The sequence below is a fragment of the Egretta garzetta genome, unplaced genomic scaffold (assembly GCF_000687185.1).
Source record: "Egretta garzetta isolate BGI_Z169 unplaced genomic scaffold, ASM68718v1 scaffold314, whole genome shotgun sequence".
Lineage (NCBI taxonomy): Eukaryota > Metazoa > Chordata > Aves > Pelecaniformes > Ardeidae > Egretta > Egretta garzetta.
Genome location: NW_009259531.1, coordinates 3,996,273 through 4,015,391, shown reverse-complemented (window position 1 = coordinate 4,015,391; position 19,119 = coordinate 3,996,273). Strand labels below are relative to the sequence as shown.

Genomic DNA, 19,119 nt, shown 5'->3' with positions numbered 1-19,119 from the left:
TTTTTTGGTTGTTTGTTGGGTTTCTGGGGGCTTTTTTGTTTGTTTGGGGGTTTTGGTGGTTGGTTTTTGTTTTGGTTTTACCCAAACTCTGTGCTTTCACACAGTTCCTAATGGATAAGGCTCACAAAGAATCACTTCCATGCCATTTCAAAAATGATACCTTGTAATTGCTAGTTCTGTAACTTTCAACTGCATACTAATCGGCTTGGCAAAAGTGATACTGAAAACAAGTTAAGTATGGACAGCAGCATTCCATTTTCACTCTGGCACTAACATATGGAGAGTAACTACAAGTAGTACCTCTGGATGAGTCACAAAGCACTTTAAAGTTAAGAGAAGGTTGCATTGCTTCTGTTGTACTGCCTCTGCATTCAAGTCAGCAAGACATTTTAGTAAGCAATGAGAACACTTAGAACACCTTTTCTTTCTCTTAAAGTTTCCCTTCACAACATGTTTTAAATGTAAAATAAGAGTTGGACTTTTGAACTATAGAGTAGGATCTTTATTCCTTCAAAAGTAAAAACACTGTCAAATTCAAAATACAAACTAGAGAATGATAAATTACCTTAAACCCAGATATTTACATTGTAAAGACAGCACAAGCGAGCTTCCTGCACTTAAACACAGTACCATTCAAGAAATCATAGTACCAATTCAAGTTTTCTTGCCTTTTTTTTTCTAGCACCAGTCTACTTCCTTTTATTCATTCCTGTATATTTCCTGACCAAGCTTGAGGTACAAATAGTTAGAATTCTCAAAATGCTAGCCAAGTAAGTTACAGCAGAGGTCAAGTATCGTGGATCAAATATATTTAATAAGCAGGATTCCAAGTTGCACATTTATATTTCTTTAGAGAGGGGAAAGTTTCACTAAGTGGATTTAAGACAAAGATCATACCCTTTGCAGAGAAACAATTAAAAAAATAGGATTGTTAAGGTTAGTTCAGCATGTTGTGACACTGGCAAACAAGTAAATTGATATAGGGATTAATCAGGAGCAGTTTATCAACAATAAAACTGTGATATTTTTGTATCTTACTTGCACACTTCTACATCAAAGAAAGTACTCATACAGAGCTGACATTTCTGTGACATGCATAAAATCTAAGAAAAATTGTTAGCCTCCTCTTTTACCTAGGCAAATAAAGGCTTAATGGCAATGTTCACTGTGAATTTTGCTTGTCTTTTTAATTCCATATTGTTTAAAAAAAAAAAAAAAAAAAATCATTCTGAAAACTAGAAAGGGGGTGAACCATGGAAAATTGGATGAACAAAGATTATCAGCATGGAATATTTCCTCTGTCCAGTACAGAAACAGGTTTTCTAGCTGCATAAACTGTGACTGTCGATGTATTTTCTACATAGAAACGTGCACAGGAAAACAGTTCTCAAATTCCTGATGCAAGCACATGGTTTGCAGAGATGCAGCTTTTCCATGAAAACTCAAGATCAACAAAGAGAACTTCATTTAAGGACACTGCTTCTCTGGCCAAGGTTATTCTACTGCCACTTCTAAAGATGCTGGTCAGGCAGATCAGATACAATTCAAGACAGTTCGATACTTTTCATTATCTCCAAAATTGCTCTTAAAACTTACCTGTATATAGCTAAACTTCTCTAAGACTGAGTTTCTTACTTTACTATCACAGAGTTAATGAAGTATCTGTCAATACAAGCAGACTGATTCAGTGGGATCATGTCCACATGTCTGGAGGCTAAGGAGGTCTTTAGGAAAATGTGAGGCCACAGAATGTAACACTCTGCTTTTGAGCAGTGGGATGGGTGATCTCTAGCGTGCAAGTGTCCAAGATACACAGCGGTAGGTTTATTATAACCAGTCACTGCACAGGGCTTAAAAGCATAGACAATTCAACTGCTGGATGCAATCAGAAACAACTTGCATAGGACAGATTGTGACACACAGAATCACAGGGTTTGGAAGGGACCTCCAGAGACCACCCAGTCCAACCCTCCTGCTAAAGCAGGTTCACCTAGAGCAAGCTGCATGAAAGCAAGACTTTCAAAACACATGCAATTTTTAAACTAAAAACTGAGGTATGGTGTTATTTCACAAGGCCAGCTTCTGTCACTGCTACCTCTATTCAGGTTTGATCTTTAGTAACAGGTAATATTGTATATACCCTACATGAAGGAACTCCTGGCACTTGCAAATCTTAAGTTAGGTACAGGCATCTTGCAATGACAAGCAAATTAGTCCAACTTACTTTGCTATTACTGGAATGGAGACTGCTTCAGATATGGCTTTGATCACATCACAGTGGACAGGGTGCTGAGGCCTCTCCTCCTTCTTCCTTTCCAACAAACAAATAAAGACCAAAGATTTCCTATGGAATTTGTAGATATCAATCACAGCAGACATGTCTCAAGGATCGTTGAGACTTACTCATTTCTGCATATTTACTTTTATTTTTTTTAAAACAAGAGAACTATATAAAATACATTTTAAAACATTGTTACTGTAATGCCATATCCAGATAAGCAGCATTTTTTAGATAAAGGGTATGAGAGAGAATTTTAGCTTTATTTGGTCTTTAAGACAAAAATTCTAGAAAAACAGCAGCAAGTGGTTCAATTTCCTAATCACTGAACTGATTTTCTACAACAGTTTAGTTAACAGTTGAAATCAGAACGAAATATTTCATGTAGAGTATACTCTAGTCATATCTTGCTGTGCTACATTCACCAGCAAACTAAAAAAAAAAAAAAAAAAAAAAAATCCTAAGTCTCTCTTGCCTAAAATAGATTTACCTTCCATGGACTGCAATGGCAGCAATACCAGTTTTTTCTATTCTCTTTACCAGATTCACAGTATCCTCAACCTGAGGGATAAGAGAGAAAGACATTATTTTAGTTCAAAGAAAAAGGAATAACTATCACATGATCATTGTACAAACAAACGTTGGGAGTCTTTTCTTTCATCAAGATGGATATGACTCCTGCATTTCAACAGTAACTCCCAACATGCATAACCATTTCATAGATACTTCAATTAAAGAACTACATAGTATAGCAAAAATAAGAATCCATTTTCAGTACTTCCTTGAAACTATTGATCACAAACTTTCTCAAACCACATAACACAATACTCTGTAGTAGTAGAATATTTTACAACACGTTTTTAGACTGTCATTTGAAAGTGATACAAAACACTTGACTAGCAAGTCCTCTCTAATGACTACTCTAAATTGTAATTAAAATGCATCTTAATAAGAGGATGCCTTCTGAAATCAACATAACATGCAATCACACAATTATAAATATTCCTCTCAGACATGTCTTAAAAAAAGCTTACTATTATCTAAAAAATTCTAATGCTATTTGCACATGACCAGTGAATCAAAAGATACAGGGGAAAAAGGGGAAGTTCCCAGTATATCTTCAAAGAGGTGAGATGTTATTAAAAGGCAGAAAGAAATTTGGTGCACTGCTGAATTAGCCTATCTTATGCAGCTTTGGGAAAAAGAGAATGAAAAAGATAAGGCCAATTTTCTTTTCAAAAGCTGGATAATGATCCGTGGCTCATCACAAAATTAGCACATTCGGTCTTTGAAAAATGCAACATCTACCAGCTGGCATGGACATAGAGACAGAAGCTCACCTGCTGTTCTGATGGATTACATGTTATGAAAAAGCAGCTTGAAACAAAAAGGAAGAGGCTCTAGGATAGTTGTAGAAAATAAAAAGGAGAGGTGACAGTTCTTATTTAATACTTCAGTACTTCAAAACCAAAGTGTTCTTACACAGAATTACTGATTCTTTTCACTCAGGCTTCATTTGTTCATTTAATCATTTTAAATGCACACGTAAATGCCGACTTTTGAACAATATCTAGCTCAGTTACAGTTCATCCATCTACAGAAATATCTATCCCCGTCATACACAATCATGGTATCTGGGCAGGTAATTTAATACACATTTGCAAAATAATCAGTTGTTAAAAGAGAAGGCACAACATCTCCTGGAGGTTTAACAATAAGTAGGGAATTTAACTGAAAAAATACAGTAAGGAAACTACATGAGTTGTAAGAAAAGAAGAAAGAACCTATGTATTTTCACTACATTACAACAGTTAAATTTTAGAAAAATACCAAAAAAGCAAAATGTAGCAGCTTTAGCAATGTAACAGTCTTACCACAATTTCTTTGAAATTAACAATGGTACCCAAGAATCTATGCAGGAAAAAGTAATTCTAATTGCAGTGAAGATGCTGCTTCTGAGAAGGAAGATTATGAACCTCTTTGTATAAGCTAGCAATTTCAGTGCTTCAATCTATCAAAGAGTTTCTAAAAATGCTGCAGAAGCTGTTTTTAATTTGGGTATCATTTATAGTATTTATTGCTGTCATTGCACATACAGTAACTCAGGAGTCAAGTAATGCAAAGTTTCCTTCAATGTAGAATACAAGTAGTTTATAGAGCACAGGCAGTTTCTTTTCTAAACACAGTTTCATTAGTGAAATCTTCATTATTAACACGAATGTTTGAAGCTGGAGAAGTAAAATTAGGACTTGCTCTTCCCCTCTGAAGTTTAAACTTCAAGCAGACTGTCAAGAAATTCAAAGTTCATCACACTGTACTAAAGTACACATGACATTACTCTCAGTCAATTCCACATTTGGCATCTTATTCTAACATGAGAGTGCATTTTTCCTTTTTATTTTCATTTAGTGCTTATCCACCAGCAAAAGCTTTGGGATTAACTCAGTGGGTTACAATAAACAGACTAATGAAAGTATCCACATTTGGAGTTCAATGGAGTAAAACCATGCGCAGGTATCTAAAGTTTAGTATTTTCCTGACTTTTTAAATTAGAAAGGCGAAATGAAGTTTGGCATCTGATGTGAGCAGCCAGAAAGGCAACCTGGTTGGGAGGGGAAAATCACTGAACAGAAGAAAGTATCTTCTGAAAAATACTGAGAGAGAAAATACCTGCCAGCCTGAAAACCATTAGCCTGGGTACTAGGTCTGTGAACCAGAAGCTGCAGCTGGGTACCTAGAAACCAAACAACATCCTGAGATACCATTGATAAGCACAAAACCAAGGAACTATATTAGCAACTTATCTGAAAAGGTAAAAAAATAGTCTGGAAAAAGGGAAAAACAGCCGAGAAAGAAAGAATCTGTAACTGCCATTGGCTGTTCTAACTGCAAGAATGGGAAAACAGCCTGTAAAAACCAAAAATTGGTCTGAAAGAACAGAACACAATCATCTGTTTGGCTGTCCCAGGTGAAAAATAGGAATTAACAGCATCTACTGGCTGCTCAAGGGGTGGTGTCCTACACCCTCTTGTGTCTCTGACAAAAAAAACCACTTAATTTTTATCCAAAAACGGAGCTTCTCTCTCTCCGAGAACTTTCTGTGCTGCACATGCTTTTCCTTTTCTTAAACAGGTTGAACTCTCTGCACAAACTTTCTATAAGATCCTGCACTCTTGCCAGGGATGCCTGGCTGACTGCAAACTCCATGACACAGATCATCTTTGGAGTAGATATCTGCTTTATTTTATTGGTCCCCATCTGGGCCTACTTTTGGGATTGATTCAGTTTGTCCTTCCATCTGGGATAGTTTGGTCCCCTGCGGAGATCTGCCTAATGCACTTGATACCTGTATTATTACTATGAACATACGTATATATATGCATAAGTAATCTATCATATCTGCTATTATTGGTAAGTTTGCTTCATTAGGGATAAGTTTGTAGTAACTTGTAATAGTATATACTGACTTAGTTGTTGCTGTTACTGATTGTTGCTATAATTGATTGCTGCCATATTATTCGTTGCCGTTATACTATTAAATGTTGCTACTAATAATTTGTAATAGCTTGAGATATATCTATCTATATCTTGCTCTATTAATCATAAGTATATTTGCTACAGTGATTTCTGTGGTGTTTGTGGTAATGTGTAATAAAGTCAAGAAATTTAGAGGATCTGTGTCCTTGTGTACCATGGAATCTGACAAACCCACAATCACGATCACTACACAGCCACAGGTTAGATAACCCTTCAGGTCATGACAGCATCCCAAACAGAAATTATAATCTCAAGTGCTATTTCACAATAACAGGTATAAAATGCCAATGTATTAGAATGCCATATATTCTAGTTGATTTTAAATCACAGAATTAAACGACAACTAAATACTTTAGCATAATGATTTATGTTCTTACTGAGGGCAAAATACGGATTTTGCAGGTTACTGGTTTACAAATCCCTTTAACAAGGGTAGTCAGTATCTGGAAAATAAAGAAAAAAGACAAAACCATGATCACAACAGTGACATTAATAAAGCTCTCCTCTTCTCTCAAAGATACAAAGAAATTAGAACAATGTAACACTAGTTACTGTTCCTCTGTAAAGAATCTTACACACTAAATGAACACGTGCAGTCTGTAATTGAGTATATAATTTTATCTGATAGATATACAAACGTATTTCTAGTCTAAGCCATTTTTATTTCCACTTCTTTGTTTTTAACTGGAGCTTTACAGAGCAATTAACTGCTGCTGGAGTTTCAACATTGGTTTTAATATGAGGTGACCAGTAAACCGTGATCATTTCAAAATAAAGTGCAAAGGTTTTTGATTTTCATGCAACTGTTTTCACAGTTCTTATATTTGAGTTGCGAGTTTCTTAGGAAAACTATCAAAAAATATCAAGCAACAGCATCACTGAAGTTTCCAAAAGAAAACAAAAATTCTAAACTAATTCACACTTAACACAAAGCAGATTTTATTCACCAAAACAAACTCAGAATATGAAGCCAAATGAGCAGCAGTTACTTTAACCATTTAAGAACCGAGCTACAGAAAGAATCTCCTTTTTGCAGGCTGAATTTAAGCCCAACAAACCATATTTTAAAAGGCCATGTAATAGCCTATACTTGTTTACATCACTGTATGACTATACAACAAATGGTACCAGAAATCCAATAGCTCTCTAAATAAAAGAGTGGAAACTAGCTGATCCTGACTGTTATTAGAAGAACACTTGGTTTTCAACTTTTTGAGATATTATCATGCATGTTATTTACCTCTTGTATAAAATGGCTGGAACTGCAGGTAAATAATTTCTTTCAGAGTTATGTATCCTATGAAACTTTAATTTTGTTTAATGTTACTGCACTTATGTTCCAAATACAGAAATGAGCTGTTATAGCTAGCACTCAAGTTCTTAGAAAAGCTGGCAAGTAATTAGTGTCACCTTGCACTGTCTGCCCAAGTCATTCCTCAGTAGTGTTCTCTCAAATAAAACAGTAAGATCCAAGAAAATTATCTAAAACCACCCCCTCTAGTATTTCTAATTTGTATTTTTTTTACATATAAATTAAACTGAAATGACATCATTTTCCAATCATCATCACTGTAATATTTTTCTTCCAATAGCTTCATAAGCAAACCTTGTAAGTTTTCAGTGTCAGCCTCATTGAGGATTCCAATGTGAGAACCAAATCCTACACTTTTTAATCATATGGAAAGCTTGATCTGGAGCTGTAATTTCAGATGCCTTTTGCAGGCTGTAAGTTCACATCCATTTGCTGAATGGTCAGTTTATACAGCTTGGGTGGGTCTTGACACCAAAAGGTGCTTACATTTGGCAAAAGGCTAACACTTCATCATGGTTATAACTTCGATGACATGCCCTTCTAATGGCACGTCCTCAGAGAATGAAATAAATGACGCAGGACAACCTGTTTTCATGTCTGAGCTTACAAAGAATAGTAACTAAGCAACAGATCAGCCTGTTGAAACTGTAGAAGTCCAACTAGTCTACAAAGCTAAATGGTGTTATCATAATAAGAGGAAGGATGTACAAGAGAAACACTGACTCAACATTCATTTTAGACAGAAGGAAAAGACATGAGCTGCAGGCATCAGAAAGAGACTGGCTATCTTTATAAAGAGTCATGCAGATGAGTGAAGAACATCTGGTCTCTTCAAAAGACTAACATACATCAAAGAATCCTTAAACGAAAGAACACTCAAAAGCCATATGTAAAAAGGCAGAGCAATACTACTGGTATTTTTGTTTTGTCCAGATCTGCATACTTTTTATAGTATAAAAACCAAAGAATAACTACCTTGAAACATTTGCCACTGTGTACCATGATTCAGTTATTAGTGAGAGGGGAATTGTAAACTAGAATTGCCCTCAGGAACTCTGAAGGATATAGTGAGCAACAAAAAGCTGAGGGGAAGCAAGACAAAGTTCAACTCATCTGAACTATGAAGAATCAGGTCTTTAAACAGAAAGATAGTAAGAGAACTATGTACTAAGAATGTTCCTGGAAACCCAGAACACTGTCTGGACATTCTTTAATCTCAGGAAGCTTTGAAGTCCTTATGGGGAAAAACAATATATATATAAAAGCCTATTATATCCCTATCTATATTAAATAGAGATAGATGTGTATATACACCTAGCGTGCCCTCTCTCTCCCCGCCCCCCCAGCTATCTATATAGCTATATCTTTTTCCTGTAAGTTCATATAGGTTTCCTATAAGTTCATATAAGTTTATATATATAAGAATATATATACACATGCATGAGCCTTTTCCATATTGATTCATAGTGTTTTATACAGATTTACATACATATGCACATAAAAATTCTCCTTCTGCAAATACAGCACCACATTGTGAAAGTTTTAAAACTGAAAAGGAAGAAGATAGCAATCTTGTAGTCCAGACAATGACAAGGAGAACTAAATTGGGATTATTTATCCATAACCTTAATTACAGTACTCAGAATTGATTATTGCATTCTAGCTTTTACAAATTCATCTCTTAGTCGTTCATTCCTGCCTCCAGTAGAGCACAGTACATATTTTCTAGGGCAGTTCAAAACTCACAAGGTGATACTTACAGACTCTATTTTGTCAGGATCGGATAGCAGTGCTGCTCCCATACCACCCTATGAAAATATACAGAAACTGTTACACACTAGGAAAACACATTTTTCAACTCAATTATTTTGCCTAAAATGGCAAAAATCAGAAATGCAGGACCATTAGTGAACACTTTGATGAAAAGCATTAAAGCATTTCCTAGAACTGTATCAGAATAATTAAGCACTAATTGAGGGCACCAACTTGCTCCCATTACTTTATGGAGCAGACAGGATTTCAAAAAGCCACTTTTAGCAACCATAATCATCTGGTTTCTACTCATTGACAGCTGAACAGATCTATTGTTTTAACACTATACACCAAATTTGAGAGGTCTTGATATCAGTAGTTTCTGTCTACACACTACATTTAGAAAAAAAGAGAAATCAAGTAGCCGTACTGAACACAAATCATAAACACTTTAACAATTTAACCTTTTAGCTGTTCTTTCTGCACTAATCCGCATACATAGATCTAAACACCAATAGGCAGACATAAGAAAAGTTCAAAATTGTATGAACTTTTTTGAGACAAAACTACTTTCAGAGAATAACCATTCACCAGCATTTGTGGCCAGCAGGTTGAGGGAGGGGATTCTACCCCTCTGCTCTGGACCCCCTGGAGCCCTGCGTCCAGCTCAGGGGTCCCCAGCACAGGACAGACATTGACCTGTTGGAACGGGGCCAGAGGAGGCCACAAAAATGATCCAAGGGCTGGAACGGCTCTCCTGGGAGGACAGGCTTAGAGAGTTGGGTTGTTCAGCCTGGAGAAGAGAAGGCTCTGGGGAGACCTTATTGCAGCCTTTCAGTGTTTAAAGGGGGCTTATAAGAAAGATGGGGACAGACTTTTTAGCAGGGCCTGTTGCAATAGGACAAGAGGTAATGGTTTTAAACTAAAAGAGGAGAAATTTAGACTGGATAGAAGGAAAAGGTTTTTTTTACAATGAAGGGGGTGAAGCACTGGCACAGGTTGCCCAGAGAGGTGGTAGATGTCCCGTCCGTGGAAACATTCCAGGCCAGGCTGGACAGGGCTCTGAGCAACCTGATCCAGTTGAAGATGTCCCTGCTCATTGCAGGAGGTTTGGACTAGATGGCCTTTAAAGGTCTCTCCCAACCTAAACCATTCTATGATTTGAACTTTTGATCTTTCATCCTAGTACAGGGTGGATGTTTTGGTGTCTTGTCTTAAGTATGATTCTGTGGAAGGATAAATTAGTCTTCTATGTAATTAGTTATAAACACAGAAGAAAGTAATAAAGGCTAAAGAAAACATTACTAGAAATATCATCAGACCATTATGAATTTAATTACATGTTCTCAACATGACTACAGCTCCTTGGTAATACCACTTTATCTTAAAACCAATCTTTCAGAAAAACAGACGAAGTTCAGAAACAACAGAACCTAAATACATAAATAAAATGGCTCCAGAATAGGGGAAATAAAAATTTGAGTTTAAAAGAACATAAAATGTTTATTTTCACCACACCTCACTTAACCTTGTCATTTTCATAAGTTATCATTGAAACAAACAAAAAAGCCCTAGAAATGTATGTGGGTAAAATTATTCACAAGTTAGATGGAATATATTAGAAGAACTTAAGTAATTATTCTTCAGAGTGCAAGCCAACCCACAAAACTAAGAAGCAGTAAATCACAAAATCCCCTTATAAATTGATCTGTCCTACGCCTTTCTTGCTCCATTGCCTGGTACTTTCAACACTGACCATTGTCAGATCCAGGCTGAAACACTATGAACTGCTGAAGTGAAGATAGTAGATACCCAAGAAGTGTCCAACATTCTTAAACACCTTATATGCTCCAAAGGACAAGCAATCTTTGTGAAGGAAACACATCAGCCCTCTCTTATATACTCCATGTACAGTCATTAGGACCCTTTGGTTCTTCTGTTCTGAAACTCCATGATGTATTCTGTCCTTTAATTTCTTTAAGGTGATGTAGTCTAAAATAAACCCTTTCCAAGTAGTTTTATCAAAAGATGTGTTCCACTGATGGAAAATAAATCCATTTAGACAAAGCATTCTTTTCTCTTAGCTGAAAAACTGAGAAAGGAAGACAATATACTTATGTGGAGTAGAGACTGTACAATGTTATGGCATCACGCAAGGTACAGGCGTGTTCAGCAGTGTCAGCTTTGGCCTTTACTATTCCCCGTTTTAACAACATTGCTTTCATGCACCAAATACCTCATTTCAACTGGCCATGTGTTTATGCACCAGATACAATAAACAGCCACAGAATTCCAATTTTTTCTACTGTGAAAGTGGAGAGGGGAAAAAACAACAGTTTTACTTGTTCCACAGGCAACCTGGTTTAACAGCAGAAAATAAATAAACTCTATAAAAGCTCAGGCTGGTATTAGGAATTAGGGCAGATTTCAAGCTACCATTTATTTACATTTGTGCTCTTGCTTTAGTAAAAGGCTTCCATATGTAAAGACATGTAACACAGAATTAGGAAGTGAAAGTACTGCCTATGTCAATATACTGTTTTTTTCTGAATAAAGGATGAAGCATTACAGCTTCAAATGACAGAGAACTTGCTCCAAATGCTAAAAATGCCAATACTACAAAGACTAAAGGATAAACAGTTTAAATGCAACAGTCAGGCTTCTTCCCTAGAATGATGTTTTAAGTCTAAGTTGAAGTTCTTTTTCTTTGTCAATAAAAGCAAAATTTCTTTTTATTCTGCAGGAACATCTGACATCAAAACAGAGCTCCATACTCCAATTCATTAATATTTCATCTATATACTAACTGGCTTAACACTGGGCTACTCTGTTGTAGCCACTGATGGTAGAGGACTAATTTACTATTGCACGTGCTTACCAAAAAAAAAACCCAAACCACCAAATCAAGTTTTAACTGATACATCCATTTCCCACTTTAAAACTGACCAATAATTGAACTCAGCATTGCTAAGTTGCAAATGTTTACTTGCTAGATGAAAAACTGCAATTCCTATTTTTTCTAAGGCTAAGAACAACATATTTCACTCATCCAACAAATTAGTGACCTCAGGAAAACAAACCAAAATAAACCCCAACCCACTTCATTTTATCCTGCCTTATAGAATTTACTTTTGATAGCAAGATACAACATAGCCTATCAGAATTTTCAGAATTATAAATAAGTGTTAATTTTGTACAATAATAGAATTTTACAACCTCGTTACATTTTCCTCAATATTCAGTGGTTGACTTGACAGAAAATACAAGCACCACTTGCTCAGTGGTACAAGTCCACACTAACCTTAGCTTACAACCTTCATATATGCTCACCCACTCAAGGATGTGGTACATTTAATTACATGACCAAACTACTTTTAAGTAAAATTTCTAATAGACTTACTAATCTTACTGTATTAGGGCCATGACACCTTCAAGACTCGTTTGTTTATCACACAAAAAAAGTAAACTGAAGCTTATCTGCATGAAAATTTCACTGCTTGAATTTGTTCAGCCCAGAAAACCAGGACAGGTATTCTGCATTCTATACTTCTAAGAAAGAAAAAGCTTATTTAAGAGTCATCAAAACGCACTTGCCTTAGTAGAATATTCTTTTGGGCATCCCATATTGATATCAATGCCAGCTACATCACTCTCTCTGAAAGAGGAGAAACAATTAAAATATTTTTCAGCTCAATAGAACAAGAATCAGGAAATATGCATCTTTCCAGGAAACTTTTTCCATCATCATTAAGGCTTAAATGAGAATTTAAGCCTTAAGTTATTTGAACTCCTGAGTTTTTAGCTTCTTGCTTATATAAGATACGTATTTATTTTAACAGTGGTCTGAAGATCAGATTGTCCTGAATATCAGGTTTCAATGACCAGTGTCATGCAGAAGCTGCAGACACTCATCTTAAACATGATTATATAGGATTAAGTATACTAAGTGTATCTGCCACTAAATTCACCACTGTCACTAAAGCAAGACCTATTAAAACTTCCATCTATTTAAAGTGGAGGCTTTAAAAAGGTTTGAGACACACTTTTCATTTCCACACAATATTTTATTGGGGGCTTCAAACCATAAACAATAGGAGGCATTTTCAGAAATACTGGTCTTACTTGCAGCTGTGCAATATACCCAGGGAAATTTGTATTGGAGAGATCAAGGACACACCACACTAGCAAAAAGCCATCAAGCCCAGTAGAGAACTTATGCAGCTGCTGTTTTGAGCAAGAACTATTTTAAATAGAAGTTGCAGTTACACTATTATACCACTGGCCTTTTGAGATTATACACTTTTCTGTGCAGCTCCCACGGAACTTTTCTTGGTCCAATCAAGACCTACCTTGATCCTCCCAATCATAAAGTACTGTCTTCCACGAAAAAACCCAAACAAACCCATGGTGGGAAGGGGGTGAGAGAAGATGACTTACACAAGCTCAAGAGGATTTAAAATTATAAAATACCATCAAATCAGTAAAAAAATGCACTCACTTGCACATGTGTATAACTATATTTGCTCTAAGTGACAGACCCATGTACAGCACAATGGAGAGCTAAAAAATTTAGCTAAAGCATGCAGTAGGTTGGCCACCAAATGACAAAAGGTGATGGAAAAAGGGATCCAGAGAGGTCTGTCCACCCTCTTAACCTATAGCAGTATCAAATGTTCTTAGCCCATCACCATTAGATATTCCTTTATCATGTTCTTAGGAAGCTCCACTAATAATAATTCTACAGCCTCTACAAGAAGCCAACTCCAGGACTATCATTACCACTGAAAAAGGTCTTTTTCAATATCTAATGCAGTCCACGCTTCTCCCTCCCTCAAACCCCCACCATCTCTTGTCCTACACAGAGTGGTCTCAAAGAACAAATTACCACCTTTTCCTCTCCAGCAGCCTTTAATCCATCTGTGCAATGTTAATGCACACACTAATCCTCTCAGTAAACAGTTGAGACTGTTTACTGGACAGTGCAAGGTTTAAACATGCATAAAGATTTAAACATCAGCATAAATTATTTTTAGTATCTATACATTTGGAAATATATCAGACATCTATTACAAAAACAAGAGCACAGAATTCATCTTAATCACTTCATCTGAAAACAGCTGTTCAGACAGCTTATAATGTAGCATCTTAACTGCACATGTACCAACAGATTAGAAATTCTGCAACACATTTGGTATGAAATTTTACATCCACTGAATCATTAAGAAAGTGATAGTCTGCAATATAGAGAGCTGCTTTAGACTTAGATTAATGTTACTAGCACTACCTTGTTTAGTTATGTTGTTATTAGAAGAGTCGGTTTCTTACCATCTGAAAGACAACATGGTGCCTCTCCCTTTCACAAGTTCTGAAAACAACTCTTTCATTAGGTGCAACGAAGTCCACTGTTTCAAGTACTTCTATATGAAAAGAGAAACAGATAAAACAGACAAAAATGATATACAAACGTAATCATAAAGTCATATGAGTATACAACTTCTATAAAAATGAAATGCTATCAAGTAAGTCTTCAATGAACAGCAGAACTAATGGCACCCTATCTCCTATACGTCTTTGCAGCTGTTTCCCTCCCACAGTATTCCCTAATCACAGCCCAGCCTGTTTCTTGGGCAAGCATCAGCACCAGAACAAGTCTAATGATTAACCAGCCAGAATGAACATAATGTTACTGTCTTCGGGAAGAAACAGGAGGGGAAAGTAGACTCATAGTGGACTTCTGTTCCCCAACAGGGACATTACGAACAACTGGTCCTCATGCCACTCAGCTGGGGAGGTCTCAAAGATATCTTTTTAAGAACTTGTCTGTGAAAATCATGTTAGGCCAAATCTAGCCCATGGACCTCAAGTTAATAAAAGAATGATAAACAGTGAGATCTTGTATGTCTTGCTTCCTTATTGCAGCAGACTAAAAGGTGTGTACAATGTCACAAACAGCTAACGCTTATAAAGGCTCATGATTGGAAACTGTCTCCAAATTTGTTTCTTGGACACTATCAAACTTTTCTTGAAAAATTAAAAGGCTTTGTAACGAGTATTAGTAGTTTTGGTCAGTAAATTAAATTTTATATTAGCACATACACATGTAAAATTTCTGAAAAAAAGCAAAAAACCCAAAATAAGAGTTTTTTACTGTTTCATTATAGTAGCATATGAAGGCAGTAGAGAATGAGAGGCTGAAGCCAGTATGTAGATACAGAATTGAGCAGGGTTATCTGGTAATTAAAGTTTTTTTTTAACCCACATAAAACTAAAAGCTTTAAAATTTTAAACAATGCACTGGAACTTTAATGTCCTATCTATTCCAGCTATAGTTTCTTTCACCTGCTGCCAGGAAGCACAATGCTGAGAACATCAGTAATGGATTTCCAACACTGATCCCATTTTTCTTAATAAAAAGAGAAAGACATAATCCCAGGACTTAGAATTATAAAGTCTTTCACTTTAGAATGCCTGTATCAGCACACCCAGTGACCAGACCCATGTCAAAGAGTTTAACAGAAAACTCATTGAATCCTTGTAATAAATTAAGTCAATGCCAGAGTTACTAATATATTAGCCCTATCCTCCAAAAACATTTATAGCTTTCCTGAAGGATGCTGACTGAACTATTGAAATTCCTCAAGAAGGGAAACCAAAAGTTTGAAACTGTAGAGCAGTGGACAGGTATAAGGTAGAGCTTCAAAGGCTTATTTTAAGTCCCCAGACACTGTTTAAAGAGATTACGCATACTGATACCTCACTGTAAGCACTACAAAATTACTTCAGAGAAATAATTATCTTTCCTCTTAACTAAAAAAAAAAAAAAAAGTTACAGAAATTAACAAAAGAAATGCTGTACTTGCCATTTATAACCCTCTTACACTGCATCATCTTTATGTCAATCAGCTCCTGAGAAGGAAGAATGAAAATATCTCAGCAAGTTGAAGTGTTTAAGCCACACAGCTATAAACAGTTACCCATTTTATTAGCTAAGAAAAACTGTAGAAATATCAAATATAGAAAGAAAATGCATATGAAAAAAAGTAGTTTAGCCATACAACAATCTCAAAAGAGGTTTAAAAATAAGAATAGAACATAAAAACATAAGAATAAAATATGTTTGCATAGCTCTCGAAGAACCCTTTTGTTCAAATACCTATCTAGCAAGCTGGAAAGGAAGCAGACTAAACCCCACCTAGAGCAGAAACAGAAGACAACTCGATGCTATAGCAACAGACCACCTCAAGAAACAATGTAGATTTGTACCAGCCAAACACAAAACAAAACAGCAGTATTAAACTTTAAGGCTTCTTTACCTTAATCCTGACTTTTAATGGTCCTCTCCAGTAGTTAAAAGACAAAATGAAGCTTTGTATTGACCATTATTTGTGAACCTAATGATATACAGTCACTGTTATTCTAGAATTTGTGGCTTGCTCTTAGAAAAAACCCAGAACTTCAATCTACATATATTAGCTTAACTGCAGATTTATGCAATTGAATTTATTAAGAACACCATTCTAGTCCTTTTCTCATATATGTCTCATCAACTTGATTACAGATGATCTTTAGGACAAACTAACTGCCTTTAATTGACAAAGGGCTACAGCTTGAGCCAATATAACTTGTTAGCTGCTGAAATAAATATGCAGCTGTTAATCCAACTGTTATTCAGAAAAAAAAAAAAGCCCCACCACCATGTTATAGTGTTAGTTACCTAAAGAAGTTTAGACTGTGATTTAGCAAATAAGGCAAGGCTTAAGACCTGCTCATTTAAAGGTAAGAGATTAATCAGCAATAAATTAGGCTAATCTCAATCTTCTTGTGTTATACCATAGGTCTTATGAGTAGTGCTTTCAGGTTTTTAACTAATACTCCTTATCAGGCACTGTTCACTTGAAGTTCTGAAGCAGCTTTGAGTTCCAAAATGTTGAGGGAACTGGGGGGAAAGGATTGGAAAACAAACGGATAAATCAGAAAATGAAGTTACAAAATGCAGTTGTTCACACTGCCCTGATGCCAAACAACTGCAGTGTAATTGCCTAAAACAACTGTTTTATTTTATGCTATCTTGTCAGTTCTTAAGAAAACCTACAAGGCATAGTTTCTTTGATAAAATCTATTAAAACCAGTATCTAACTACAAACACTAGTTTATGTCAAAAGCATGTTAACTCTCCCATCTCTCAACAGCAATGTGGAGGGAAAAAACCAACAGACCATGTAGGAGACCTTGTGTTTGAGATAATGAAAACTATAACAGGTTTTTGGCTACAGGAGTATCTTTCACACTATAAATTTTGTTACATACTGCAACTTGTTAAGTAAGTTTGAGGGTGTCCTCTTTTGAGGCAGTGTTTCTCTGGAATTGTGGTGAAAACTGTGTGTGAAGGAGAAACTGCTTTAGCAGTGCACTTTCCAGTGCTGGATTAAATAAGTTCTCATACCCTGTGACTTCAGAAGTCTACAAAGCCATACCTTTATCTGTGTGGTTTGTTGTGTTTTTTTTTTAAAAACTCAAGAATTTCTACATTACTATTTTCCACTAGTTTCCTATACAGTGGCCCTGTCAAACCTGTGGTTAGTGAAATCCAGCAGCTACTCAGTAACAAGGTTTGTTGCTGCTACTAAGAAGTGTAAGAGATACTGGAAAAGTACAAAGGCTGTCTGAAGCCCGACTCACTTTTAGTGTTTAAAACTTCTAGATTCTGTAACTCTGTCCTTATGATTTCTCTATACATGATCTACAGTTAGCCTCCCAGAGAATACACATATATACATATATTCTCACTTAATCCCATGTGAAGCAGTGAGGCTGTAATTCATAAACTGGGAAACTGTTAATTACTGTTTGTCAAAGAAGAAAAACACCTTATTACTCCCAATTTCATGACAGACAGCGGTAATTATTTACTGAATTTTGAGATTTCTTCTGGATCATCCATTCTTTCACATGGAGCTGACTCAGCTAATATGATTTGTAATTCTAGAAACTAGAGACAAAGGGTGAGCTGTGGCCAGGATAAAACCAGCATATTGTCTAAGAACAAATCTTTCCTTTCTTCTTCCCCAGAAAGGGGAGTGAGCTAACTTGAGAGAGAACTGCTGTGAAGATTCCTAAGAACATTGTAAACGACAGATTCTGACAGTTTGTTTCAGCCTGTTCTACTGGCACAGACCAAACATTCTCCAGGAAAGCCAGTATTTAAGCCATGTTTACATTATGTTTAACTCCTTACTGTCTTCTTTTTTTTAAATCTCTGCTGAGTCATGTAACTTGTACTAGTGCCTACCATTGAGAACTAATAATAGCACTGAAGGGGAAAACGAGAATACTGATACACTGGAAGATTGAGGATAGTGAAGACTAAGTACCTTAAGTTACAGTCCTACCAATACTATCTGCAGCAAACTGGAGTCCCAACTTCAGGCAGCTTTAAGGTAAGTGGTTAAGCAACAAGTATAACAGCACTGTGAGGGGTATATATGGATACTCTGGGTTAGCACAGCAGAACTAACCAGGTGAGAGGGCAGGTCAAGTCTAAGCCCTTCCTTCAGTGTTATGACTCTATTCAAAAAACAAAAAAAAACCCCAAACCCCAGAAAAAAACCCCCACAACTCAAAAAAAAAAAACCCCCTAAACAACCCCAACAAAAACCAGAACACAGCAGAATGTGAGGAAATTGTTACGATGAGTGTTTTGTCTAAATTGAACAGTCTTAAAATATGGGTTTGCCATAATTGGCTCAAAGGGAAATGCCTTAAGCCATATTCTTCTTCCCCATTTTTCTAATGAAAATGTATATGTAAAAGGAAAAAGTCCTACAATAAGCAAAGTCTATTTCTACTTTTCTTAATAATGATGTTACCAGATAAAACTGCCTCATCTACTCGTCCTTCATACCTCACAGTACACGATATCAGCACCATAGTCCAGAGCAAGAAGACGCATGGGTAATGTTCCCACTCGTACCATTGGAGCCAGGATTTTCTTTCCTCTAAAGCAGAGAGGTGTGTTCACCGTCATTCCTGTTGCAGTACCACCTGAAAGAGAAAATCAAGGGGTACCCATGGAATGTGATTTTCTACCCGTAAGCGCCAAGAACTTTCCTTCGGCGGGAAGGGGCGGGGTGCGTGACCCTGTCAAACCTGACAAGATTCCCTTATTTAGCTCTCAGGCCGGCCGCTCTACCGCTGCCCACTCAGCTCCCGCGGCCCTGGAGCCAGCCGCCGGGAGCTGAGA

At 36.4% G+C, this 19,119-nt stretch overlaps 1 protein-coding gene across 4 annotated transcripts in view; it reads right to left on the bottom strand.

The window, feature by feature from the left end:
• The window catches only part of DUS2 (dihydrouridine synthase 2), a 31,670-nt gene extending 12,615 nt beyond the window's left edge, over window positions 1-19,055 (bottom strand). The window contains exons 1-7 of one of the 4 annotated variants that reach the window (XM_009637619.2): window positions 18,781-19,055; window positions 15,740-15,785; window positions 14,205-14,296; window positions 8,888-8,935; window positions 6,193-6,258; window positions 2,769-2,839; window positions 2,225-2,311 (exon numbers count right to left, since the gene is read on the bottom strand). In XM_009637619.2, the coding sequence (XP_009635914.1) occupies window positions 2,225-2,311; window positions 2,769-2,839; window positions 6,193-6,258; window positions 8,888-8,935; window positions 14,205-14,296; window positions 15,740-15,785; window positions 18,781-18,903 (533 nt within the window). In that variant the 5' untranslated portion in view covers window positions 18,904-19,055. Of the gene's footprint in view, window positions 1-2,224; window positions 2,345-2,768; window positions 2,840-6,192; window positions 6,259-8,887; window positions 8,936-12,473; window positions 12,535-13,228; window positions 13,259-14,204; window positions 14,297-15,739; window positions 15,786-18,780 lie in introns of those variants that run through there. The other 3 variants (XM_035893161.1, XM_035893162.1, XM_035893163.1) reach the window with 3 other exon arrangements.
• Window positions 19,056-19,119: the final 64 nt, after the last annotated feature.